The sequence below is a fragment of the Suncus etruscus genome, chromosome 9, assembly GCF_024139225.1.
Source record: "Suncus etruscus isolate mSunEtr1 chromosome 9, mSunEtr1.pri.cur, whole genome shotgun sequence".
Classification (NCBI taxonomy): domain Eukaryota; kingdom Metazoa; phylum Chordata; class Mammalia; order Eulipotyphla; family Soricidae; genus Suncus; species Suncus etruscus.
In genome coordinates this window covers 41,535,584-41,554,606 of record NC_064856.1, presented here as the reverse complement: position 1 = coordinate 41,554,606, position 19,023 = coordinate 41,535,584, and the positions used below count along the sequence as shown (strand labels likewise).

Here is a 19,023-nt window from a genome sequence, read left to right as displayed (position 1 = left end):
TGCAGTGTTCTTTCTCTCATTTTCTTTATGTACCTTATGCTCAGTTCTGGTAACAAAATCTGTAATCCATTTTGATTTGGCCGTTGTGCATGGCATTAAAGAGAGGTCTGAGTTCATTTTTATGCATGTATTTCACCAGATTCCCCAGCACCACTTGTTGAAGAGCTTTTCCTTGCTCCACTTTGTATTTCTTGCTCCTGTCAAAATTGACCATAAACCTATGGGTTCATCTCTGAATATTCATGTCTAGGCTATTGATCAGTCTGTTTTTTATTTACTTCTTTCTTTTTCTATGTGGATGCTCTTGATATTTTTTCTTACCTTATTTCTATGGCAAGTACTTTAATAATAAAACAATATAGCAATGTGGCTGCTACAAAAAATTTGTTGCATTCTTTTAATCAAAGAAAAAAATCAGAAGAAAAAGCAATCAAGAAGTCTTTTCCATTTAAAATAGTAATGAAAAACATCAAGTACCTAGGGATCATCTTGACAAAAAACATGGAATACCAGTGATTGACTCGGATTGACTATATCCAAGGCAGGTCCTTAGCTGCTGTACTATCTTTTTGGCCACTTGGGGAGATGCTTATTTATTGTTTCAATTCCTTAATTGTGTGTGGCCCATTTAATCTTTATATTTCCTCCTCTTCCAGCTTTGGGAACTTGGAGTCTTTTCATTCCTTCTAGGTTCTCTCCAGTTTAAGAGCATAAAGTTGTTCATGGCAATCTTTCATTATTTTTTAAATTTATGAAGGAACTGTTGTAATTTCTCCCCTTTTATCACTGATCCAATTTATTTGAACATTTCCTCCATTTTTCCTAAGTCTAGTTAGAGATTTAACTATCTATATTGTTTTATTTTTTGAAGAACCAACTCCTGATTTTATAGATTCTTTGGATTGCTTTTTTTGGTTTCTATGCTGTTAATTTCTGCTCATTTTACTATTTCCCTCCTTCTACGTTTTTTTGAAACATAGCCTGAAATAAATATAGAATTTACTCTCCCATTTTTGATAAGCTGCTTGTTATTATTATTATTAGTGTACAGTTCCCTCAATAGTGTTTGCTCTGATACGGAAGTGTTTAGATACATCTTAAAATTTGTGGTAGTGCTCGCTTTGGCAACACATATACTAAAAAATTGGAACAATACAGAAAAAAATGAACACAGTCCCTGTGCAAGGATGACATGCAAATTTGTGAAGCATTGCGAAAATTAAAAAAAAATTTGTGGTAAAGATTGCAAATTGATACCCCTTAAGGAAATTTTATGTGCATTTCATTTGACTTTGCTGTGCTAGCTGAACATAAGAATTTTGATTTCTTTACTCTCATTTTGATTTGCTTAATTTGATTGCTTTAATCTTATCCAGCATATGGATGGGATTGAGAAGCATCTTCATATTATGGACAATGAATGTGATCTCTTAATTTTTCATAGTTCTTACTTCTCCTTACTATATGACCAACAATAAGACCAAATGTTGGTTGCTTGTGCCTTGTTTTTCAAACACCAACTCATTTATTTATGATGGTTCTCAGGTTGTAGTAACTATATTTTTATAAACTAAATTAAAACATTTATATATTTATATTTAAATTATATATTATAAATTAAATACATTATATATTTATATTTATATATTTATAAATATATTTATATTAAATATAAATTATATATTAAATTATATATTATATAAATATAAAATTTTATATTTAAATTTTAATTACAAATATTTATAAAAATCTACCAAAGTAATTGTTAATGGTTATTTTCTTTTTTTTTTTTTTAATGGTTATTTTCTTAATCTAGTGTCTTCATTGGCTCCTTTGGCATGGAGCTGATATCACACAAGTGACTACCAGAGGTTGGACAGCAGCTCACATAGCTGCAATCAGGGGTCAGGATGCTTGTATACAGGTAATTACAACCTTGATTAGGTTACTTGTTTTAGTTCAATTATTTTAGCATATTTTATTGGAAATTTTTTTAGTTATAATAATTTGATACCATTGATTTAGCTCTATGTTCTATATAATTCTATGTTCTATTTTGGAACTATCATACTTAAGCTAAGGGTATAAAACTAGAGATCCTTTTATCTGAAGTAGTTGGTTCTCTGAGTTGTTTTCAGAACTGTTTCAGTTATGCTCAGAATCTATCCTTTATAACCTGATTTTTCGAATATTTCTTAGTGTATATGTTTCCTGCATAGTTACATATTAATGTATTGCAGGATCTGGAGTTTATTTTTCTTTTGGGGGCCAAATCTTGTGACGCCCAGGGGTTACTTCTGGCACTGTACTCAGAAATCGCTCCTGGCAGGCTTGGGGGACCACATGGGATGCTGGGGGTCAAACCTGGGTCCATTCGGGTTGACAGTGTGCAAGGCAAATGTCCTACCACAGTGCTATCATTCTGGCCCCCTGGATCTGGTTTATTAGAGTAACTAAGCTTATTGTATTGAACTAAATTAGAATTTGGAAGAATGCAAATTCTGTAAATAAACAGTCCCTCTAAGAAATCTGAGACACTGGAATATCAGGAGCTCAATACAGTGAATTAAAAATGTAATACCATTGTATATAATTAAGGGTTTATTAGAAAGTATAAGAGAGAATTTAGGAGATAGAAGAATCATAAATAGAGGAAATAAAACTTAATTTAAGGGAATGGGCTGATTTATGTTTTTGTTGTTGTTTGTTTATCTTGTTTTGGTGCCACAGCTGACTCTTCTCAGGGTTTAATTATGGGATTGCTTCTGCTTTGAGAATGGTTTGATTTGAAAAAGTTAGGTAGGGGCCGAAGAGATAGCACAGTGAAAGGGGACATGCTGGGGACAAATACAAATGATTATCATTTATCAAATATTATATATTTATCAATTATAGTCTCCTATGTATAGTCTCCTATGTATATATTTTATCTTGTGAATTTCCTTTTTGTTAATATATTAGAAAAAAGATTTAGAGAGATGAGTATCTGCCTTTTCTTTTTTTTTTTTTTGGTTTTTGGGCCACACTTGGTGATGCTCAGGGTTTACTCCTGGCTATGCGCTCAGAAATTGTTCCTGGTTTGGGGGACCATATGGGATGCCAGGGGTTCAAACTGTGGTTCATCCTAGGCTATTGTGCACAAGGAGATGCCTTACCGCTTGTGCCACCTCTCTAGCCCCTGAGTATCTGCTTTTGAGTGACAAATTCAGGACTTTAACTTAGACTTGACCTGTGAACTTCAATGCCAAAATTTTATGCGGAGTATCTGAATTGGAATAATGAGGTATATTTGGAGCATATATCAGTTTAGCTGAGTAGTAATTGTTTTGTTTTTTAATTTTTATTGTGGCCAAAGTGAATTACAAATCTTTCACACTAATATTAAAGATACATAGTGACAATGTATGAGGGGCATTCCCATCACGAGTGTTGTCCTCCCTCCACCCCTGTTCCCAGCATGCATCCCATATCTCCTTCCTTTACCCCTCCCCCCCACAGAATGCTAGTGTAACTGGTCCTCACTTGTAAAGCTTGTTGTAGATTGGGTATCGATTCTGTTGTTGTTGACTTTGGGTTTGGTATTCAAGTCTGATCATTTTTTATTTCCACTAAAAGTTCATACAACTGTCTGTTCTTGGTACCATCCATTTCCCCCCTCAATTTATGAGCTGAATAAGATTATTCAAGTTATGTATTTCTGTTGGAGATAAAAAGGAAAAGAAAGAAAAAAAACTGGAAGAAGTCCATGTAGGTGTTATAAATATCAATTTAGAAGAAGGGAGAAAAGAAGAAAAAAGTAGCAAACAAAACAATGACAACAAAGCAACAAAACAAAACAAAACAAAAAAAGAACAAAAACCCAGCAACTACAAAAAAAACAAACAAGCAACAAACAAAAAAAAACAACCAACAAAACAAGCCAAAAAACAGTCAAAAAAAACCCAAACCAGGGGGCCAGCGAGATAGCATGGAGGTAAGGCATTTGCCTTGCATGCAGAAGGACAGTGCTTCGAATCCCTGCATCCCATATGGTTCCTCGAGACTGCCAGGAGCGATTTCTGAGTGTAGAGCCAGGAGTAACCCCTGAGTGCTGCCGGGTGTGACCCCCCAAAAAAACACAGACAAACAACAACAAAAAAAAACCCAAACCAGCAACCACTTAAAAGAGTTTGTTTATTCGTTCGTTCGTTCGTTCATTCGTTCGTTCCTTCCTTCCTTTTTTTTTTTTTTTTTTTTTTTTGTTTTTTGGGTCACACCCGGCGGTGCTCAGGGATTACTCCTGGCTGTCTGCTCAGAAATAGCTCCTGGCAGGCACGGGGGACCATATGGGACACCGGGATTCGAACCAACCACCTTAGGTTCTGGATCAGCTGCTTGCAAGGCAAGCACCACTGTGCTCTCTCTCTGGGCCCCCTTCCTTTCTTTTTCAAAGGCACAGTAAGTATTGGGGAAATTAGAAAGGGAATTTTTTTTGTCTAACAGGCGTCCTCAAACTTTTTAAACAGGGGGTCAGTTCACTGTCCTTCAGACTATTGGAGGGCCAGATTATAGTAAAAACAAAAATTATGAACAAATTTCTATGCACACTGCATATATCTTATTTAGAAGTGAAGAAACGGGAATAAATACAATATGTGGCCTGAGGGCCGTAGTTTGAAGACCCCTGGAAAAAATACTGAATTTCTCTGCCCTTGAAGCATACTGCCATGGGATCAACTACAGGCTTCATACTCATTCATTATCATACCTCAAGGTCTTGTGGTTATAAAAATCAGGCCACTCTAACTAGAGATCCTGGTATTAACACAGGTCATAGAACAAAGATTAGGATAGAATCTTTCTTTACAGTTCTAGAGGTTCTGTTCCATCATTGTTGTTGTAATCAAACTTTTATAAATGGTGGTCTTGGTTTTTTGCACAGATCCTAGGACAAAGCCTGGGATAGAGTTTTTTCATTATGTTTCCAGAAGTTTTGTTCCGTTGCAGTTGTCAAAGTCAGACCTTTGGGATTGGAGATCTTGGTTTTTATACAGAGCCTAGGCCTAGACTATTTTATACTAGATGCTAGCCTAGGCTAAGGTCGTTTTTATTGGTCCCAGGGTAAGTACTGCCCAGTCTTGGCTATCAAAGTCAGTCTTCTGTAGTTGTCGATCTTGGTTTTTGCACAGATCAAAGGGCAATGTGTCTTCTGATTTCATCTTACCTGCACTTACATCAGGTTATTGCTGTTTCCTCGTTGTCAAGATGTCATAGCAAAACTGGCGCAAGATGGTGCTAGAGCAGTATTAGGAATTTCCCAGGGTTGAGTTTGGATACTTGTGCTGTTGCAGGGAATTGTGTCAGTTCTATGTCTGGGGTCTAGATCTTGGGATTGGACAGTTGCTGCCTGATCTCATGGAGTCTAAGTTGGGTCCATATGACAGATGTTCAGGGTGGGAGGTGCCCCTGTATTATAAAATGTATTATAAAAATTATAAATGTATAGAAACTTTTTAGTATGCCCTTGCAAAAAGGAATGGTGCCATTATATTGCTGGTTGAGTAGTAGTTGTTTTATGGACTGTTAATAAGTATAGATAAATTAGATTTATAAAATGTCTTAGAAGTAGAAGAATGATTTTTTTATTGCAAAAGATTTTTATATATATACAGATATATGTGGTATTTATACATGTATATTTGAATATTATTTGGGGGATAAAGTATTTCAGTAAAATCTTGTAGTAGATTACTTAGGACAAAGAGTTTGGGAAGACAAGCCCAATTAGAAGCTATTGATGTAATCACATTCAGGGTGAAATTAGAGGGTGGCATTAAGAAAACAAATTATTCAAGACATCTTGAACAATAGGCAATAGTAAAGCAAAGAGAGTATTTCAAGTCTTGAGGTAGAATGACTCGACACAGAGGGATCAGAGGGAGAGTAGTTTCAGAAAAAGGGTAGTGAATTCATTTTGGTACATGTTGAATTTAAGGTGTCTGTAAGTCATTCAGGTAAAAAAGACCCAGGCTGATGGAAAGGATGCTGGAGACAAGATTTCAGGAACAATAAACACAGGGTAGATTGTCAAGTATTAAGGATTGAATGTTGGGCCCAGAGAGATAGCACAGCGGTGTTTGCCTTGCAAACAGCCTATCCAGGACCAGAGGTGGTTGGTTCGAATCCCAGTGTCCCATATGGTCCCCCGTGCCTGCCAGGAGCTATTTCTGAGCAAACAACCAGGAGTAACCCCTGAGCACCACTGGGTGTGGCCCAAAAACCAAAAAAAAAAAAAAAAAAAAAAAAAGGATTGAATATTCAAACTTAACTTGACTCTGCTCAGGAATCACTCTTGGAGGAGCTTGTACCATTTGTGATGATGGGGATTGAATTTGGGAAAGCAGAGTACTAGGCAAGTGTACTTTTTCCTATACTGTATCTCTCACCTAAAGTTAAGAGACATATATCAGGAGATTTATTGTAGTTTCATATACCATATGTGTCAGGATGGTGTGCAATGTAATTTGTAGGTGAATTTGAAGCTGAAGCATTGAGAAGTTGAGAGTTCTAATTTGAGAAGTTGGAGAGTGAGAAAGAAGAAACACTTGAGAGAGAGAAGAGAGATTGACAGTGTAAAGGGAAATACTATAGTAACTTTAGGCAGGTAATAAGGATCAAATGAATTTCCTCTAATGCCTTCCTTTTCTGTGCATTAGCTAACTGCTTTCTTGATATTTTTTCTTTTCTTCCAAGTGATCTCATCTCAGAGCTTTAGTGTAGTTCTTTTTGTATTATACTGTTTAGTTTTTGTGTACTAAAAGTCTTCTTTATATAGTGGATTATTTTTGAGTATGTTTAATTTTCCAAGTGAATTTGTCTTCATATTCTCTTCATAGTGCCTTATAATATACAATAACTGCACATAGTTTGTGATGATTATTAGCTTTTCATAAATGGAAGCCAGATAACATTTCATACCAGTGTTAAAAAAGATACCAAACATTTTCTATGCTAAAAAAAGAAAAAAAAAAGAATTCCATATGCTTTGTAATATATATTTATGAACATATAAAAGTTGAATTGTTAGGTTAACAAATGACTTGCTTTTGAATAATACACATATGCACTTGTGGTTTGACTTGTTTATAATATTCATTCTTCTCAAATTTTAGGCTCTTATAGTCAATGGAGCAAATCTGTCAGCTCAAGATGATCGTGGATGCACGCCTTTACACCTTGCTGCAACACATGGACATTCTTTCACTCTACAAGTAATACTTCGAAGTGGAGCGGTGAGGAATCTGTATTATGTGAGACCGATCATAAGAGAAGGATTGGCTTTATTTTTTTTATTTTATTCATTTATTTTTAGTTGATGTTGTTACTCTTGGCAGTGCTCAGGGGTTACTCCTGACTCTGCACATAGGAGTCTGCACTTTGCCCTCCTGGCAGTTCTTGGGGATCTATATGGGATGCTGTGGGATCAAACCCAAGTCATCCACATGTAAGGTAAACATCCTTCCCTCTGTATTATCTCTCCCAACCATCTTTTTCAGCTTTTCTACCTTTAAATATGGGAGTGATAATTTAGATATACCTTAAAAAGAAAAAATTGGTTATTTTGTATTTTAAAATATTGAAGGAGGATCAATAGTATAGTGGATACGGCACTTGCCTTGCATGTGGCTTACAGGCTTTATACCTGATACCATATCAGGCCCCACCTAGAGTGATTCCTGAGCACAAAGCAAGCAAGAATAAGCCCTAAGCACCTCTGGGTGTGGTTTAGAAATAAAAATTCCAGAGGCTTTGGGTTTTCCATGCTGATTTAGTATTTAACTAGAAAGATTTCCAAGCCTAGGGCAGAGCTCAGTGGCATAGAACATCTTGTGCTATCCTACCACATGAGCTATCCTACCTCCAGCTCTGCTGTCTGTGAACCCTGATGCTAAAGTGATTTTCATTTGTACTGTGGTCCTATGTGAGCAAGCACCATAACCCAGGAAATTTGAACACTGGAGAGCTTGTGTGCCAGTACCAAAGTAATTCTATACCTGTCATAAACTTTTCAATAAGGATTTATACATACACCAGAGCTCAGTTAGTGTCATACCAGATGAGAACATGTGCAGTCACTGTAACTAGATGATTGTGACCCCTTTTAAGCACTGCAACCAAATAGGTGTTCCTCGCAAACACCATAACCAGGTGTTTATGTGACCTCTAGTAATTGCATAAATAACAGCAAAGTGGGCCAGAGTAATAGTACAATGTGTAGGGTGTTTCTTTGTATGCTACTGACCTGGATTTGATCTCAGTACCCTGAGCTTGCTAAAAGAGAGTAAGCCCTGAGCACCACTAAGTATAGCTCCAAACAAACAAATAAAAACAATAGCAACAAATGAGGTGAGTGGTGGGAATGGTGGAAGATTCTGAAGTGTCTAGCTTTAATTGGTTTTGGTGACACCCAGCTGGCTTTAAGGCCATATTTCTGGTTCTGTGCTCAGGAACCATATGTAGTGTCGCAATCAGCCAGTGTTGACTGCATTCAAGGCTGGTGCCTTATCTTCTGTGCAATCTCTCCAGTCCTATAGTTAATTTTCTGGTTTTTTTTTTTGTTTGTTTGTTTGTTTGGTTTTTGGTTTTTGGGCCACACCCGGCAGTGCTCAGGGCTTACTCCTGGCTCTATGCTCAGAAATAGCTCCTGGCAGGCACGGGAGACCATATGGGACACCGGGATTTGAACCACGGACCTTCTGCATGAAAGGCAAACGCCTTACCTCCATGCTATCTCTCTAGCCCCTATAGTTAATTTTCTATATTGCGTTTAAAGAATAGATTCACTGGGGCCAGAGTGGTGGTGCAATTGGTAAGGCATCTGCCTTGCACGTGCTAGCCTAGGACAGACTGAGTTCGATCACCCGGTGTCCCATGTTTCCCCAAGCCAGGAGTGATTTCTGAGCACATAACCAGGAGTAACCCTAAGCGTCAGTGGTTGTGGCCCAAAAACCAAAAACCAAAACCAAAACCAAAACCAAAAACAAAAACAAAAACAAAAAAAAAAAAAAGAAGAAAGAAAAGAGAATAGATTCATTCGTCTTTGCAGTTAGTCTGCTAGACTTAATAATTTTCTAAAAAAAAAAATGGAGTTTATATAAACTGAGTTCTTGTAAATATTACCACCAGGATCCCAGCCTAACTGATAGGAGAGATTGGAAACCTGTACACTATGCAGCTTTTCATGGGCGACTTGGCTGTTTGCAACTTTTAGTTAAATGGGGATGTGGCATTGAAGATGTGGACTACAATGGAAATCTTCCAGGTATTGAAAAGAAACAAATATTTTTATCTTTGTTAATATAACTTTTAAAAATGCTTGAGCATTTTGAGAAATGAAAGCTGATCATTGTACTAGTCCCTCCCAAATAATTAGTATAGGGGTTAAGGACCTGAGCAGCAGTATGTTGTTGGACCCTGCATTCTTGTTTTTGTTTTTGGGCCACACCCGGCCGTGCTCAGGGGTTACTTCTGGCTGTCTGCTCAGAAATAGCTTCTGGCAGGCACAGGGGACCATATGGGACACCGGGATTCGAACCAACCACCTTTGGTCCTGGATTGGCTGCTTGCAAGGCAAACACCGCTGTGCTATCTCTCCGGGCCCGGACCCTACATTCTTGAACTCTTGTATTGAAACTTTGGCCTAGTTGGCCAAGAATTATTGGGAATAGCTCCCAGGCCTCCTGAGCAGTACTTAGAAGATACTCCTTGACTCCCTCCCTACTCCCCAAATATGCCTAGTTATATACCTCTCCTGTGATTGTTTTCTCTCACCTTTTTGAAGAACCATATTAACAAATGAAAATTTTAATTTAACAGGAAAATTTTTAATTTGATTTACTCTCCTTAACAAATAATTTCTTCACCTACCATCTAGTATTATTAAAAACTTATTTTTTTATGACTCCAGATTAAATTAGTTTTGTATGATACCAGATTAAATCCAGGACCTTATATATGTAAAGCAGGTACCTTGTCACTGGGGCTACACTCCCAGCCTTAAGTTAATTTGTTTTATTTATTTTGTTTGGGGCCACACCAGGCAGGGCTCAGGTGTTAACTCCTGGCTCTGTGCCCAGGGGTCATTCCTGGATCTTTACAGGATGCAGGTATGCTAGGGATTAAACTCTGGTCAGCGATGTGCCCTACCTCTGTGCCACCACTCCGGCCCCTTTATCTCTATTTTTTGATAACCTCAATCTGTGCTTCAGAATTCTGAGTCTAAGGGTTCATTGGATATGGTCTGTTTCGTTGCTGTTCCATTATTTGTTTATTGTTTATTTATATATAAATTAGATAATTTGGTACTTTCTCCTTCCATTTTCTTTTGCTTAGCAAGTCCCCTCTTGTTTGTTTGTTTATTTATTTATTTTTGGGTTTTTGGGTCATACCCGGTAGCACTCAGGGGTTATTCCTGGCTCTATGCTCAGAAATCAGTCCTGGTAGGCTCAGGCCACATGGGATGTCGGTCAAACCACCGTCCTTCTGCCTGCTAGGCAAACACCCTCCCTCCTTGCTATGTCTCCGGCCCTAGTTCATTCCTTTTATATTTTAATAATTTTTATTGTGATCAAGGTGAATAACAAATCTTTCACAGTAATATTTAAGGTACATAGTGAAAACGAATTAAGGCCATTCCAACCACCGGTGTTGTCCTCCCTCCATTCCTGTTCCCAGCATGCATCCCATTACCTTGCCCCGCCCCTTTGCCCCATGGACTGCTAGTTAAGAGGTCTCCTTTGTGTACTGTATAGATTGTTGCAGATTGGGTACCGATTCTGGTGTCATTGACTTTGGGTCTGGTGCTTAAGTTTGATCATTTTTTACTTCCACTCAATGTTCATAGAGCTGGTTGTTCTTGATACCATCCATTTATTTTCCCCTTAAGTTATGAGGGAGAACAAGATGATTCAAGTTCTGTGGTTCTGTTGGGAAAAGAAAAGAAAGAAAAAAAAAAGCTGGGAGAAATCTGTCTAGAGGATATAAATATCAATTCAAAAGAAGAAAGGAAAACAAAAACAAAAACAAAACAAAACAAAAAGCAATGACAAAAAACAGGGGTAGGAGAGATAGCATGGAGGTAGGGCGTTTGCTTTGCTTGCAGGACTGTGGTTTGAATCCCAGCATTCCATATGGTTCCCCGAGCCTGCCAGGAGCGATTCTTTTTTTTTTTGGCTTTTGGGCCACACCCGTTTGGCGCTCAGGGGTTACTCCTGGCTATGCACTCAGAAATCGTCCCTGGCTTGGGGGGACCATATGGGACGCCAGGGGATCTAACCGTGGTCCGTCCTACGCTAGCGCTTGCAACCTTACCTCTAGCGCCACCTCAAGAGCGATTCTGAGTGTAGAGCCAGAAGTAAACCCTGAGTGCTGCCAGTATGACCCAAAAACCAAAAACCAAAAAAAAAAAAAAAAAAAAAGACAAAAACACAGCTCTTGTCAAAACAAAGTTTCATCTTCTAGCTTATAGTTGAATAGGTTCTGTATATATACCATACTCTCTTAATCTGTCCTTAGTTGAATAGGTTCTGTATATATACTATACTCTCTTAATCTGTTCTGAGTCGCTTGAGAAGTATTTCCTGATCTTGGTTTTTTTTTTTTTTTTTTTGGGGGCCACACCCGGCAGTGCTCGGGTTTCTCCTGGCTGTCTGCTCAGAAATAGCTCCTGGCAGGCATAGGGGACCATATGGGACACCAGGATTCGAACCAACCACCTTTGGTCCTGGATCGGCTGCTTGCAAGGCAAACGCCGCTGTGCTATCTCTCCGGGCCCCTGATCTTGGTATTTTAAATAGTGAACATAAGTGTGCACATATCTTCAAATTTTCAACACAAGTGTTGTTGTCTTTTTGTATAGACATTTAAGAATGGAATCAGTAAGTGAAATAGTAGGAATTTATAATTTTTTTGAGTTGGATAGATAGATATTTCAGAATGGAATCAGTAAAGGAAATAGTAGGTATTTATACTTTTTTGAGAAATATCCAGATCACTTTTCATAGTGGCTGAACTTGTTACCATTTCCATTTTCAGGAAACAAAACTGCCAATGCAAATACTAGGATATCTTTTTATCCATATCCCTGCTAGCAGTTGTTTCTGATTTTTCTGGAATAGGCCATTCTCAGTGAAGGGATACATTATTGTTGTTTTAATTGGTCTACATTTCCTTGACAATGAGCATTTTAAAAATGTACCTGTAGGGGCTGGAGCGGTGGCGCAAGTGGTAAGGAGTCTGCCTTGCATGTGCTAGCCTAGGACAGACCTCAATTTGATCCCCCGGTGTCCCATTTGGTCCCCACGCCAGGAGTAATTTCTGATCGCATGGCCAGGAGTAATTTCTGATCGCATGGCCAGGAGTAACCCCTGAGCATCACTGGGTGTGGCCCAAAAACCAAAGGAAAAAAAATGTACCTGTAGATGATATATAGACTATATATAGATGCTTGTTCAGGAAGATGGTACTGAATAGCAAACTTGTGACCTCTTATATGTGTATCAGGTGGTCTATACTGTGCTATATCCCTGAACACTGATCTTATTTTTAGGCCACACTTGGTGGTGCTCGGGACTTATTCCTGGCTCTGTGTTAGGGACTGAACCTGGGTCAACTACATGTTATAAAAATAAATGTTTATTCCCTCCCCCCAACCATCCATCCATCTTACTTAGTAATTTTTCTTTTTTTTTTTTTTTGGTTTTTGGGCCACACCCGGTAATGCTCAGGGGTTACTCCTGGCTATGTGCTCAGAAGTTGCTCCTGGCTTGGGGGACCATATGGGACACCGGGGGATCGAACTGCGGTCCGTCCAAGGCTAGCGCAGGCAAGGCAGGCACCTTACCTTTAGCGCCACCGCCCGGCCCCTTACTTAGTAATTTTTCACTTACCTGTATGCTGCATGTTTTGAAGTTCCCTGTTTAAGATAATTTTCTGATGCCTACTCACTATAAACATATTTGTTTAATCTAATGCTTTGGTGTGATTTAAAAACTGAATAAAAAACACATTCTTTGAAAAAAGATTTATACACAGAGTAAATCCCTATTAGAGTAGGAATGTTCATTGTAATTAATGTTTTTTTATCTTATTGTCTGCTAAAAATGTTTTGTTTTGTTTTTTGTCTATAGTTCACTTAGCAGCCATGGAAGGTCACCTTCATTGTTTTAAATTCCTGCTGAATAGAATGAGCAATAAAACTGAAGCTTTAAAAGCCTTCAATGATAATGGAGAAAATGTGTTTGACTTGGCTCAGAGGTTCTTTAAGCACAAGATCTTAAAATTTATTCAGGGGACTGAATCTGAAGGAAATGATCCAAACAATCAGGAAAGTAAGTAATAAACCTGAAATGATTTAACATTTAATAAGAAGAGTAAGTGTTAAAGGTAAATAAGGAAGTTATGTGGCAAATGTTTTATTAGGATATGTTATGAGGGTCAGTTCTAGCACAGCAGGTAGGGAATTTGCTTTGCACACGGCCAACCTGGGTTCCATCTCCGGCATCCCATAGGGTCTCTTGAGCCTGCCAGGAGAGATATGCATATATTTAGAAATGTTTGGACATAGTCAAATTATAAAATATTTTTATCTCAAATATTGTTTTTTTTGTTTGTTTGTTTTTTGGGCCACACCCAGCGGTGCTCAGGGGTTACTCCTGGCTGTCTGCTCAGAAATAGCTCCTGGCAGGCACGGGGGACCATATGGGACACCGGGATTCGAACCAACCACCTTTGGTCCTGGATCGGCTGCTTGCAAGGCAAACACTGCTGTGCTATCTCTCCGGGCCCTCAAATATTGTTAATACTCTGAATTCTCTCTCTCTCTCTCCCCTCCTCTCTCTCTCTCTCCCCTCCTCTCTCTCTCTCTCTCTCCCCTCCTCTCTCTCTCCCTTCCTCTCTCTCTCTCTCTCTCTCTCTCTCTCTCTCTCTCTCTCTCTCTCTCTCTCTCTCTTCCCCCTTCCCTCTCTCCTTCCTTTCTCTTTTTTGGTTTTTGGGTCACACCGGGCAGCGCTCAGGGGTTACTCCTGGTTCTATGCTCAGAAATCGCCCCTGGCAGGCTCGGGGGACCATATGGGATGCCGAGATTCGAACCACCATCCTTCTGCATGAAAGGCAAATGCCTTACCTCCATGCTATCTCTCCAGCCCCAATACTCTGAATTTTCTTTTTTTTTTTTTTTGTTTTTTGTTTTTTGTTTTGTTTTGTTTTGTTTTGGGGGCCACACCCGGCTCTGCTCAGGGGTTACTCCTGGCTGTCTGCTCAGAAATAGCTCCTGGCAGGCATGGGGGACCATATGGGACACCGGGATTCGAACCAACCACCTTAGGTCCTGGATCGGCTGTTTGCAAGGCAAACGCCGCTGTGCTATCTCTCCGGGCTCTACTCTGAATTTTCTAATGGAACCATTTTTGAGCTTTATCTGTTTATATTAGAAGTTCATTAATTTTTGGGGGGTGCTCAGAGGTTTCTCCTGGCTCTATGCTCAGATGTTATTTCTGGCAGGCTTGAGATGATATGGGATGCTAAGGATTGAGTCCAAGTTGACCACATGCAAGGCAAACACTATCTACTGTGCTATTGCTCCGGCCCCAGTACCTTACATTTTATTGCTAAGTATGATTCCATTATATGGATAGTCCCTGTGTTCTTTTGATGTGTGATGTTTGTGATTAAGTCTCATGTATGAAAGGCATGAATTTTACAACTGAACTATATCCCAATCTATATGAATTCTCTCTCTCTCTCTCTCTCTCTCTCTCTCTCTCTCTCTCTCTCTCTCTCTCTCTCTCTCTCTCTCTCTCCCCCTCTCTCCCTCTCTCCCACCTCTCTCTCTCTCCCCCACCCGCCCACCCCCTCTTAGTATAGAGGTAGGTCAGAAGTTAATGTGCTTACCTTTGAATGTTGATGACACAGTTCAATTCCTGGCACCACCTAAGGTCCATGAGCACTTCCAGGAGTGATCCCTGAATACAGAGAATAATCTCTGAGCACTGTCAGGTGTGGCTCCAAACTGGGGGGGGGGGGGGAATACTCATACAAGTTTTAAATGTTGATGAAGTACCAATTAAATATCTTTCTTATGTTGTCAAGGATTGAACTTGTTGTAATGTCTGGTGGTCACATACTTATTCTGATGGATCAGGGGTAGGGTTTTGGTTGTGATGTACTGGGACTGCACTTACACTGGGAATTACAGTTTTTGCCAGAGGTTTGTGGGGGAGGTTCCAGAGATCAAACTTGAAGCCATACACTTGCAAGGAAGACATTTTTCGTTGGGCCCCTAATGTAGTCATTTAAGGTAATTTTTACTTTTATTATTTTTTTATTTTTTATTTTTTATTTTTTTGTTTTTGGGCCACACCCGGCGGTGCTCAGGGGTGACTCCCGGCTGGCTGTCTGCTCAGAAATAGCTCCTGGCAGGCACAGGGGACCATATGGGACACTGGGATTCGAACCAACCACCTTTGGTCCTGGATCGGCTGCTTGCAAGGCAGACACCTCTGTGCTATCTCTCCGGGCCCAAGGTAATTTTTAAAATGCCCTTAGCATTTTTTAAAATGAGGTTGTTTTTTTTTTTGTGGGGAGAGCCACACCCGGAGGCACTCAGGGGTTACTCCTGGCTCTTTGCTGAGAAATTGCTGCTGGCAGGCTTGGGGGACCGTATGGGATGCTGGGAATTGAACCTGGGTCCGTCCCGGGTCAGCCGTGTGCAAGGCAAACGCCTTAATGCTGTGCTACCTCTCCTGCCCATTTTTTAAATGAGTTTTATTTTAGGTACTGCTATAATAAATAAACAATATTTATAATATTGTTAGTTAAATCTTATTTTTTTGTTAGTTAAATCTTATGCATGTTTTATTCCAATATTACATCCATACCAGAGCGCCTGCTTACCACCACCAGTGGGCCCAGGGCTTCTTTCAGCCATCTCTCCTATGTTAATTCTTCAATTTAAGGCCTTTTTTTTGTACCTTAAGTGTTTGGTTTTAATTTGAGATTCGTTCTACAGAGACCACAGGAGATGAACAGCACTGCAGTAAGGCATGGGAGTTTATTTACCGCATGCTGGGGTCACCCCTCTAGGGCAACAACCCCTTAGTGAGCTCTCCGGCTTCTCGAATAGGGTTACAGAAACTTCAAACTATTACAGTTAACCTTTAAGTCGATTGGCTGTTGTCTACGGTTTTTCCTTTTATATCTAAATATCTAGAGTGGAATTTATGGCTGTTTTAGGGGCTTTGGGATCTGCATCAGTTGAAGTAGTAGAGGGGAGGCCTAGTCTTTGTTCCTTAAAACTTGAGCTTGTTGTGGCTGTACTTAGGTTTACAGCGAAGCTAGGTTACAGTTAATTCTAAATCAAACTTTAGATCCTTTTTTTGTTTTTGTTTTTGTTTTTTGTTTTTTGTTTTTGAGTCAACCTGGCAGCGCTCAGGGGTTACTCCTGGGATGCCGGGATTCGAACCACTGATCTGTATGCAAGGCAAACGCCTTACCTCCATGTTATCTCTCCGGCCCCTTTTTCCCGTTCTTTTTTTTTTTCTTTTGGTTAACTTTAGATCCTGACATATGAAATATTTGCTTACCTCATGGGCAGCAACATTTCAGTATTCTAGGAGATTTGTAATTTCAGATTTTTTTGTTTAAATATTTGCTCTTTATATAGTTGCTTTATGAAAAGAAATTAATGGCTGCTGATACTAAACAGTAACACAGAAGGCTCAAATATCACCTCTTAGAGTCATATAAATCGTTAGACACTGGCTTTACTAATAACATGGAGAGATATAACAGTCATTTCAAATAGACAGGTATGGATTAAATTTTGATAATTCCATTTGTTTTTGTTATAACTATTAATATGAAGTAAGTCTGTGCCTGCATGGAGGCAGGCTAGGGTGGTAGGTAGGAGTTTGGGGATGTTGGTGAAGGGAAGATTACACTGGTGGTGGGATTGGTACTTGAACATTTAATGCATAAAATGATTATTTATGAACAGCTTGGTCAACATGGTATTAAAAATAAAAATTAGAAAAAAATCAGTTACCTGTATGTATGTATTTTGGCCTCTACATTCTTATTGATAGATAGTTTTCTTTATTTTCTGTACTATCTTGATTACTGCAGACCCTTAATAAAATGTAGAACTGGACAATGTAAGGCCCCAACTTTGTACTTTTTAAATACTGTTAGGCTATGGTAGGATGCCTCCTTTCCACATTACAAAGTTCGAATAGTTCTGTCTCCTAGCCAAAGAGGGATAACTGAGTCAGATCTTACAAATGCTTGCTGTTGTGCCAGAAATTGAATAATCATGTATAGCTACTATAATTTAAATCATATTATCACATCTATTATGTGCTAGAACCCATGTTAAATATACTCACACACATATATGTATGCATACATATAATTTCTTCTAATTTAATTTGCTTATTAAAAACTTCTTACAGAAAGGTCTATGTAAGTACAGAATTTGAGACCAAGTGTATATTTATACAGAGGGTTGAAAATGATCATTTTTCTTGTGTTTTGTGATGGCATAAGGGAAAAAAGGAAAATAGTTGATAGTTCTGGTGCAGTATTTCTCTAGGCAGTATTTCTTGAGAGTGAAATGATGCGTAATTATGTGATTATTTTATGATTTTCTTTTATTTTATGACTCTCCTTAAGTAGGGAAAAATGGGTAACTTGTGTATACTAAAATATTGAAATTTTTATTTATAGCTTTAGCTTTTCCAGGTCATGTGGCTGCCTTTAAAGGTGATTTGGAATTGCTTAAGAAATTAATAGAAGATGGAGTAATTAATGTTAATGAACGTGACAATAATGGATCTACTCTTATGCATAAAGGTAAATTATGATTTTGTTTCTTTCTCAGTTGTAACTTTAATGATCAGCTTTTCTTTTCTTTTCTTTTTTTTTTTTTGGGCCACACCCATTTGATGCTTAGGGGTTACTCCTGGCTAAGTGTTCAGAAATTGCCTCTGGCTTGGGGGGACCATAAGGGACGCCAGAGGATCGAACCGCGGTCCTTCCTTGGCTAGCACTTGCAAGGCAGACCCCTTACCTCTAGCGCCACCTCATCGGCCCCGATGATCAGCTTTTCTTTGTAAAATAATTATGTATGAATCTGGGGCCAGGAAGATGATTCAAAGGACTAGAGTGCCCTATGTCCTTACAATCATATGATGTCTTTAGAATCATATGATGTCCTTCCCACTCCCCCTTACCCTATTAGAAGTGGCTCTTGAGCACTGCTGGGTATGACCATTCAACCAAATTATGAATTAAAGACATTTTAAAAATGTAAAAATTACCCTATATCTTATGGGGATGTCAGTCTACTACATATGGTGTACAAATGTTTAATTTTATTTCTTTTTTTTTGGGGGGGTGTCACACCCGGCAGCGCTCAGGGGTTACTCCTAGCTCTATGCTCAGAAATTGCCCCTGTCAGGCACAGGGGACATATGGAATGCCGAGATTCGAACCATCGTCCTTATGCATGAAAGGTAAACACCTTACCTCCATGCTATCTCTCTGGCCCCTAATTTTATTTCTTAAAAATATTTTAAATAGGGCCCAGAGAGATAGCACAGTGGCGTTTGCCTTGCAAGCAGCTAGCTGATCCAGGACCAAGGTGGTTGGTTCGAATCCCAGTGTCCCATATGGTTCCCCCGTGCCTGCCAGGAGCTATTTCTGAGCAGACAGCCAGGAGTAACCCCTGAGCACCGCCAGGTGTGACCCAAAAACCAAAAACCAAAAAAAAAAAAAAATTAAATAAAGGGATTATAATTTTGTTTTTATAATTTTAATTAATTTTTAAATTTTAATTTAGTGTCCACATTTTTATTATTTACTTTTATTTTTATTTTATTATTTTCATTTATTTATTTATTGTGGTTTTTGGGACACACCCGGCAGTGCTCAGGGGTTACTCTTGGCTTCATGCTCAGAAATTGCTCCTGGCAGGCACGGGGACCATAT

At 38.9% G+C, this 19,023-nt stretch overlaps 1 protein-coding gene and 1 non-coding gene across 2 annotated transcripts in view; both read left to right on the top strand.

The window, feature by feature from the left end:
• The window catches only part of ANKRD42 (ankyrin repeat domain 42), a 44,747-nt gene that overhangs the window by 9,433 nt on the left and 16,291 nt on the right, over positions 1-19,023 (top strand). The window contains exons 3-7 of the mRNA XM_049780048.1: positions 1,817-1,924; positions 7,152-7,271; positions 9,166-9,301; positions 13,167-13,367; positions 17,761-17,886. Of these exons, the coding sequence (XP_049636005.1) occupies positions 1,817-1,924; positions 7,152-7,271; positions 9,166-9,301; positions 13,167-13,367; positions 17,761-17,886 (691 nt within the window). The remainder of the gene's footprint in view (positions 1-1,816; positions 1,925-7,151; positions 7,272-9,165; positions 9,302-13,166; positions 13,368-17,760; positions 17,887-19,023) is intronic.
• Positions 1,113-1,222, top strand: LOC126019186 (U6 spliceosomal RNA). The gene has a single exon (XR_007498937.1). It is a non-coding gene; the product is annotated as a U6 spliceosomal RNA (small nuclear RNA).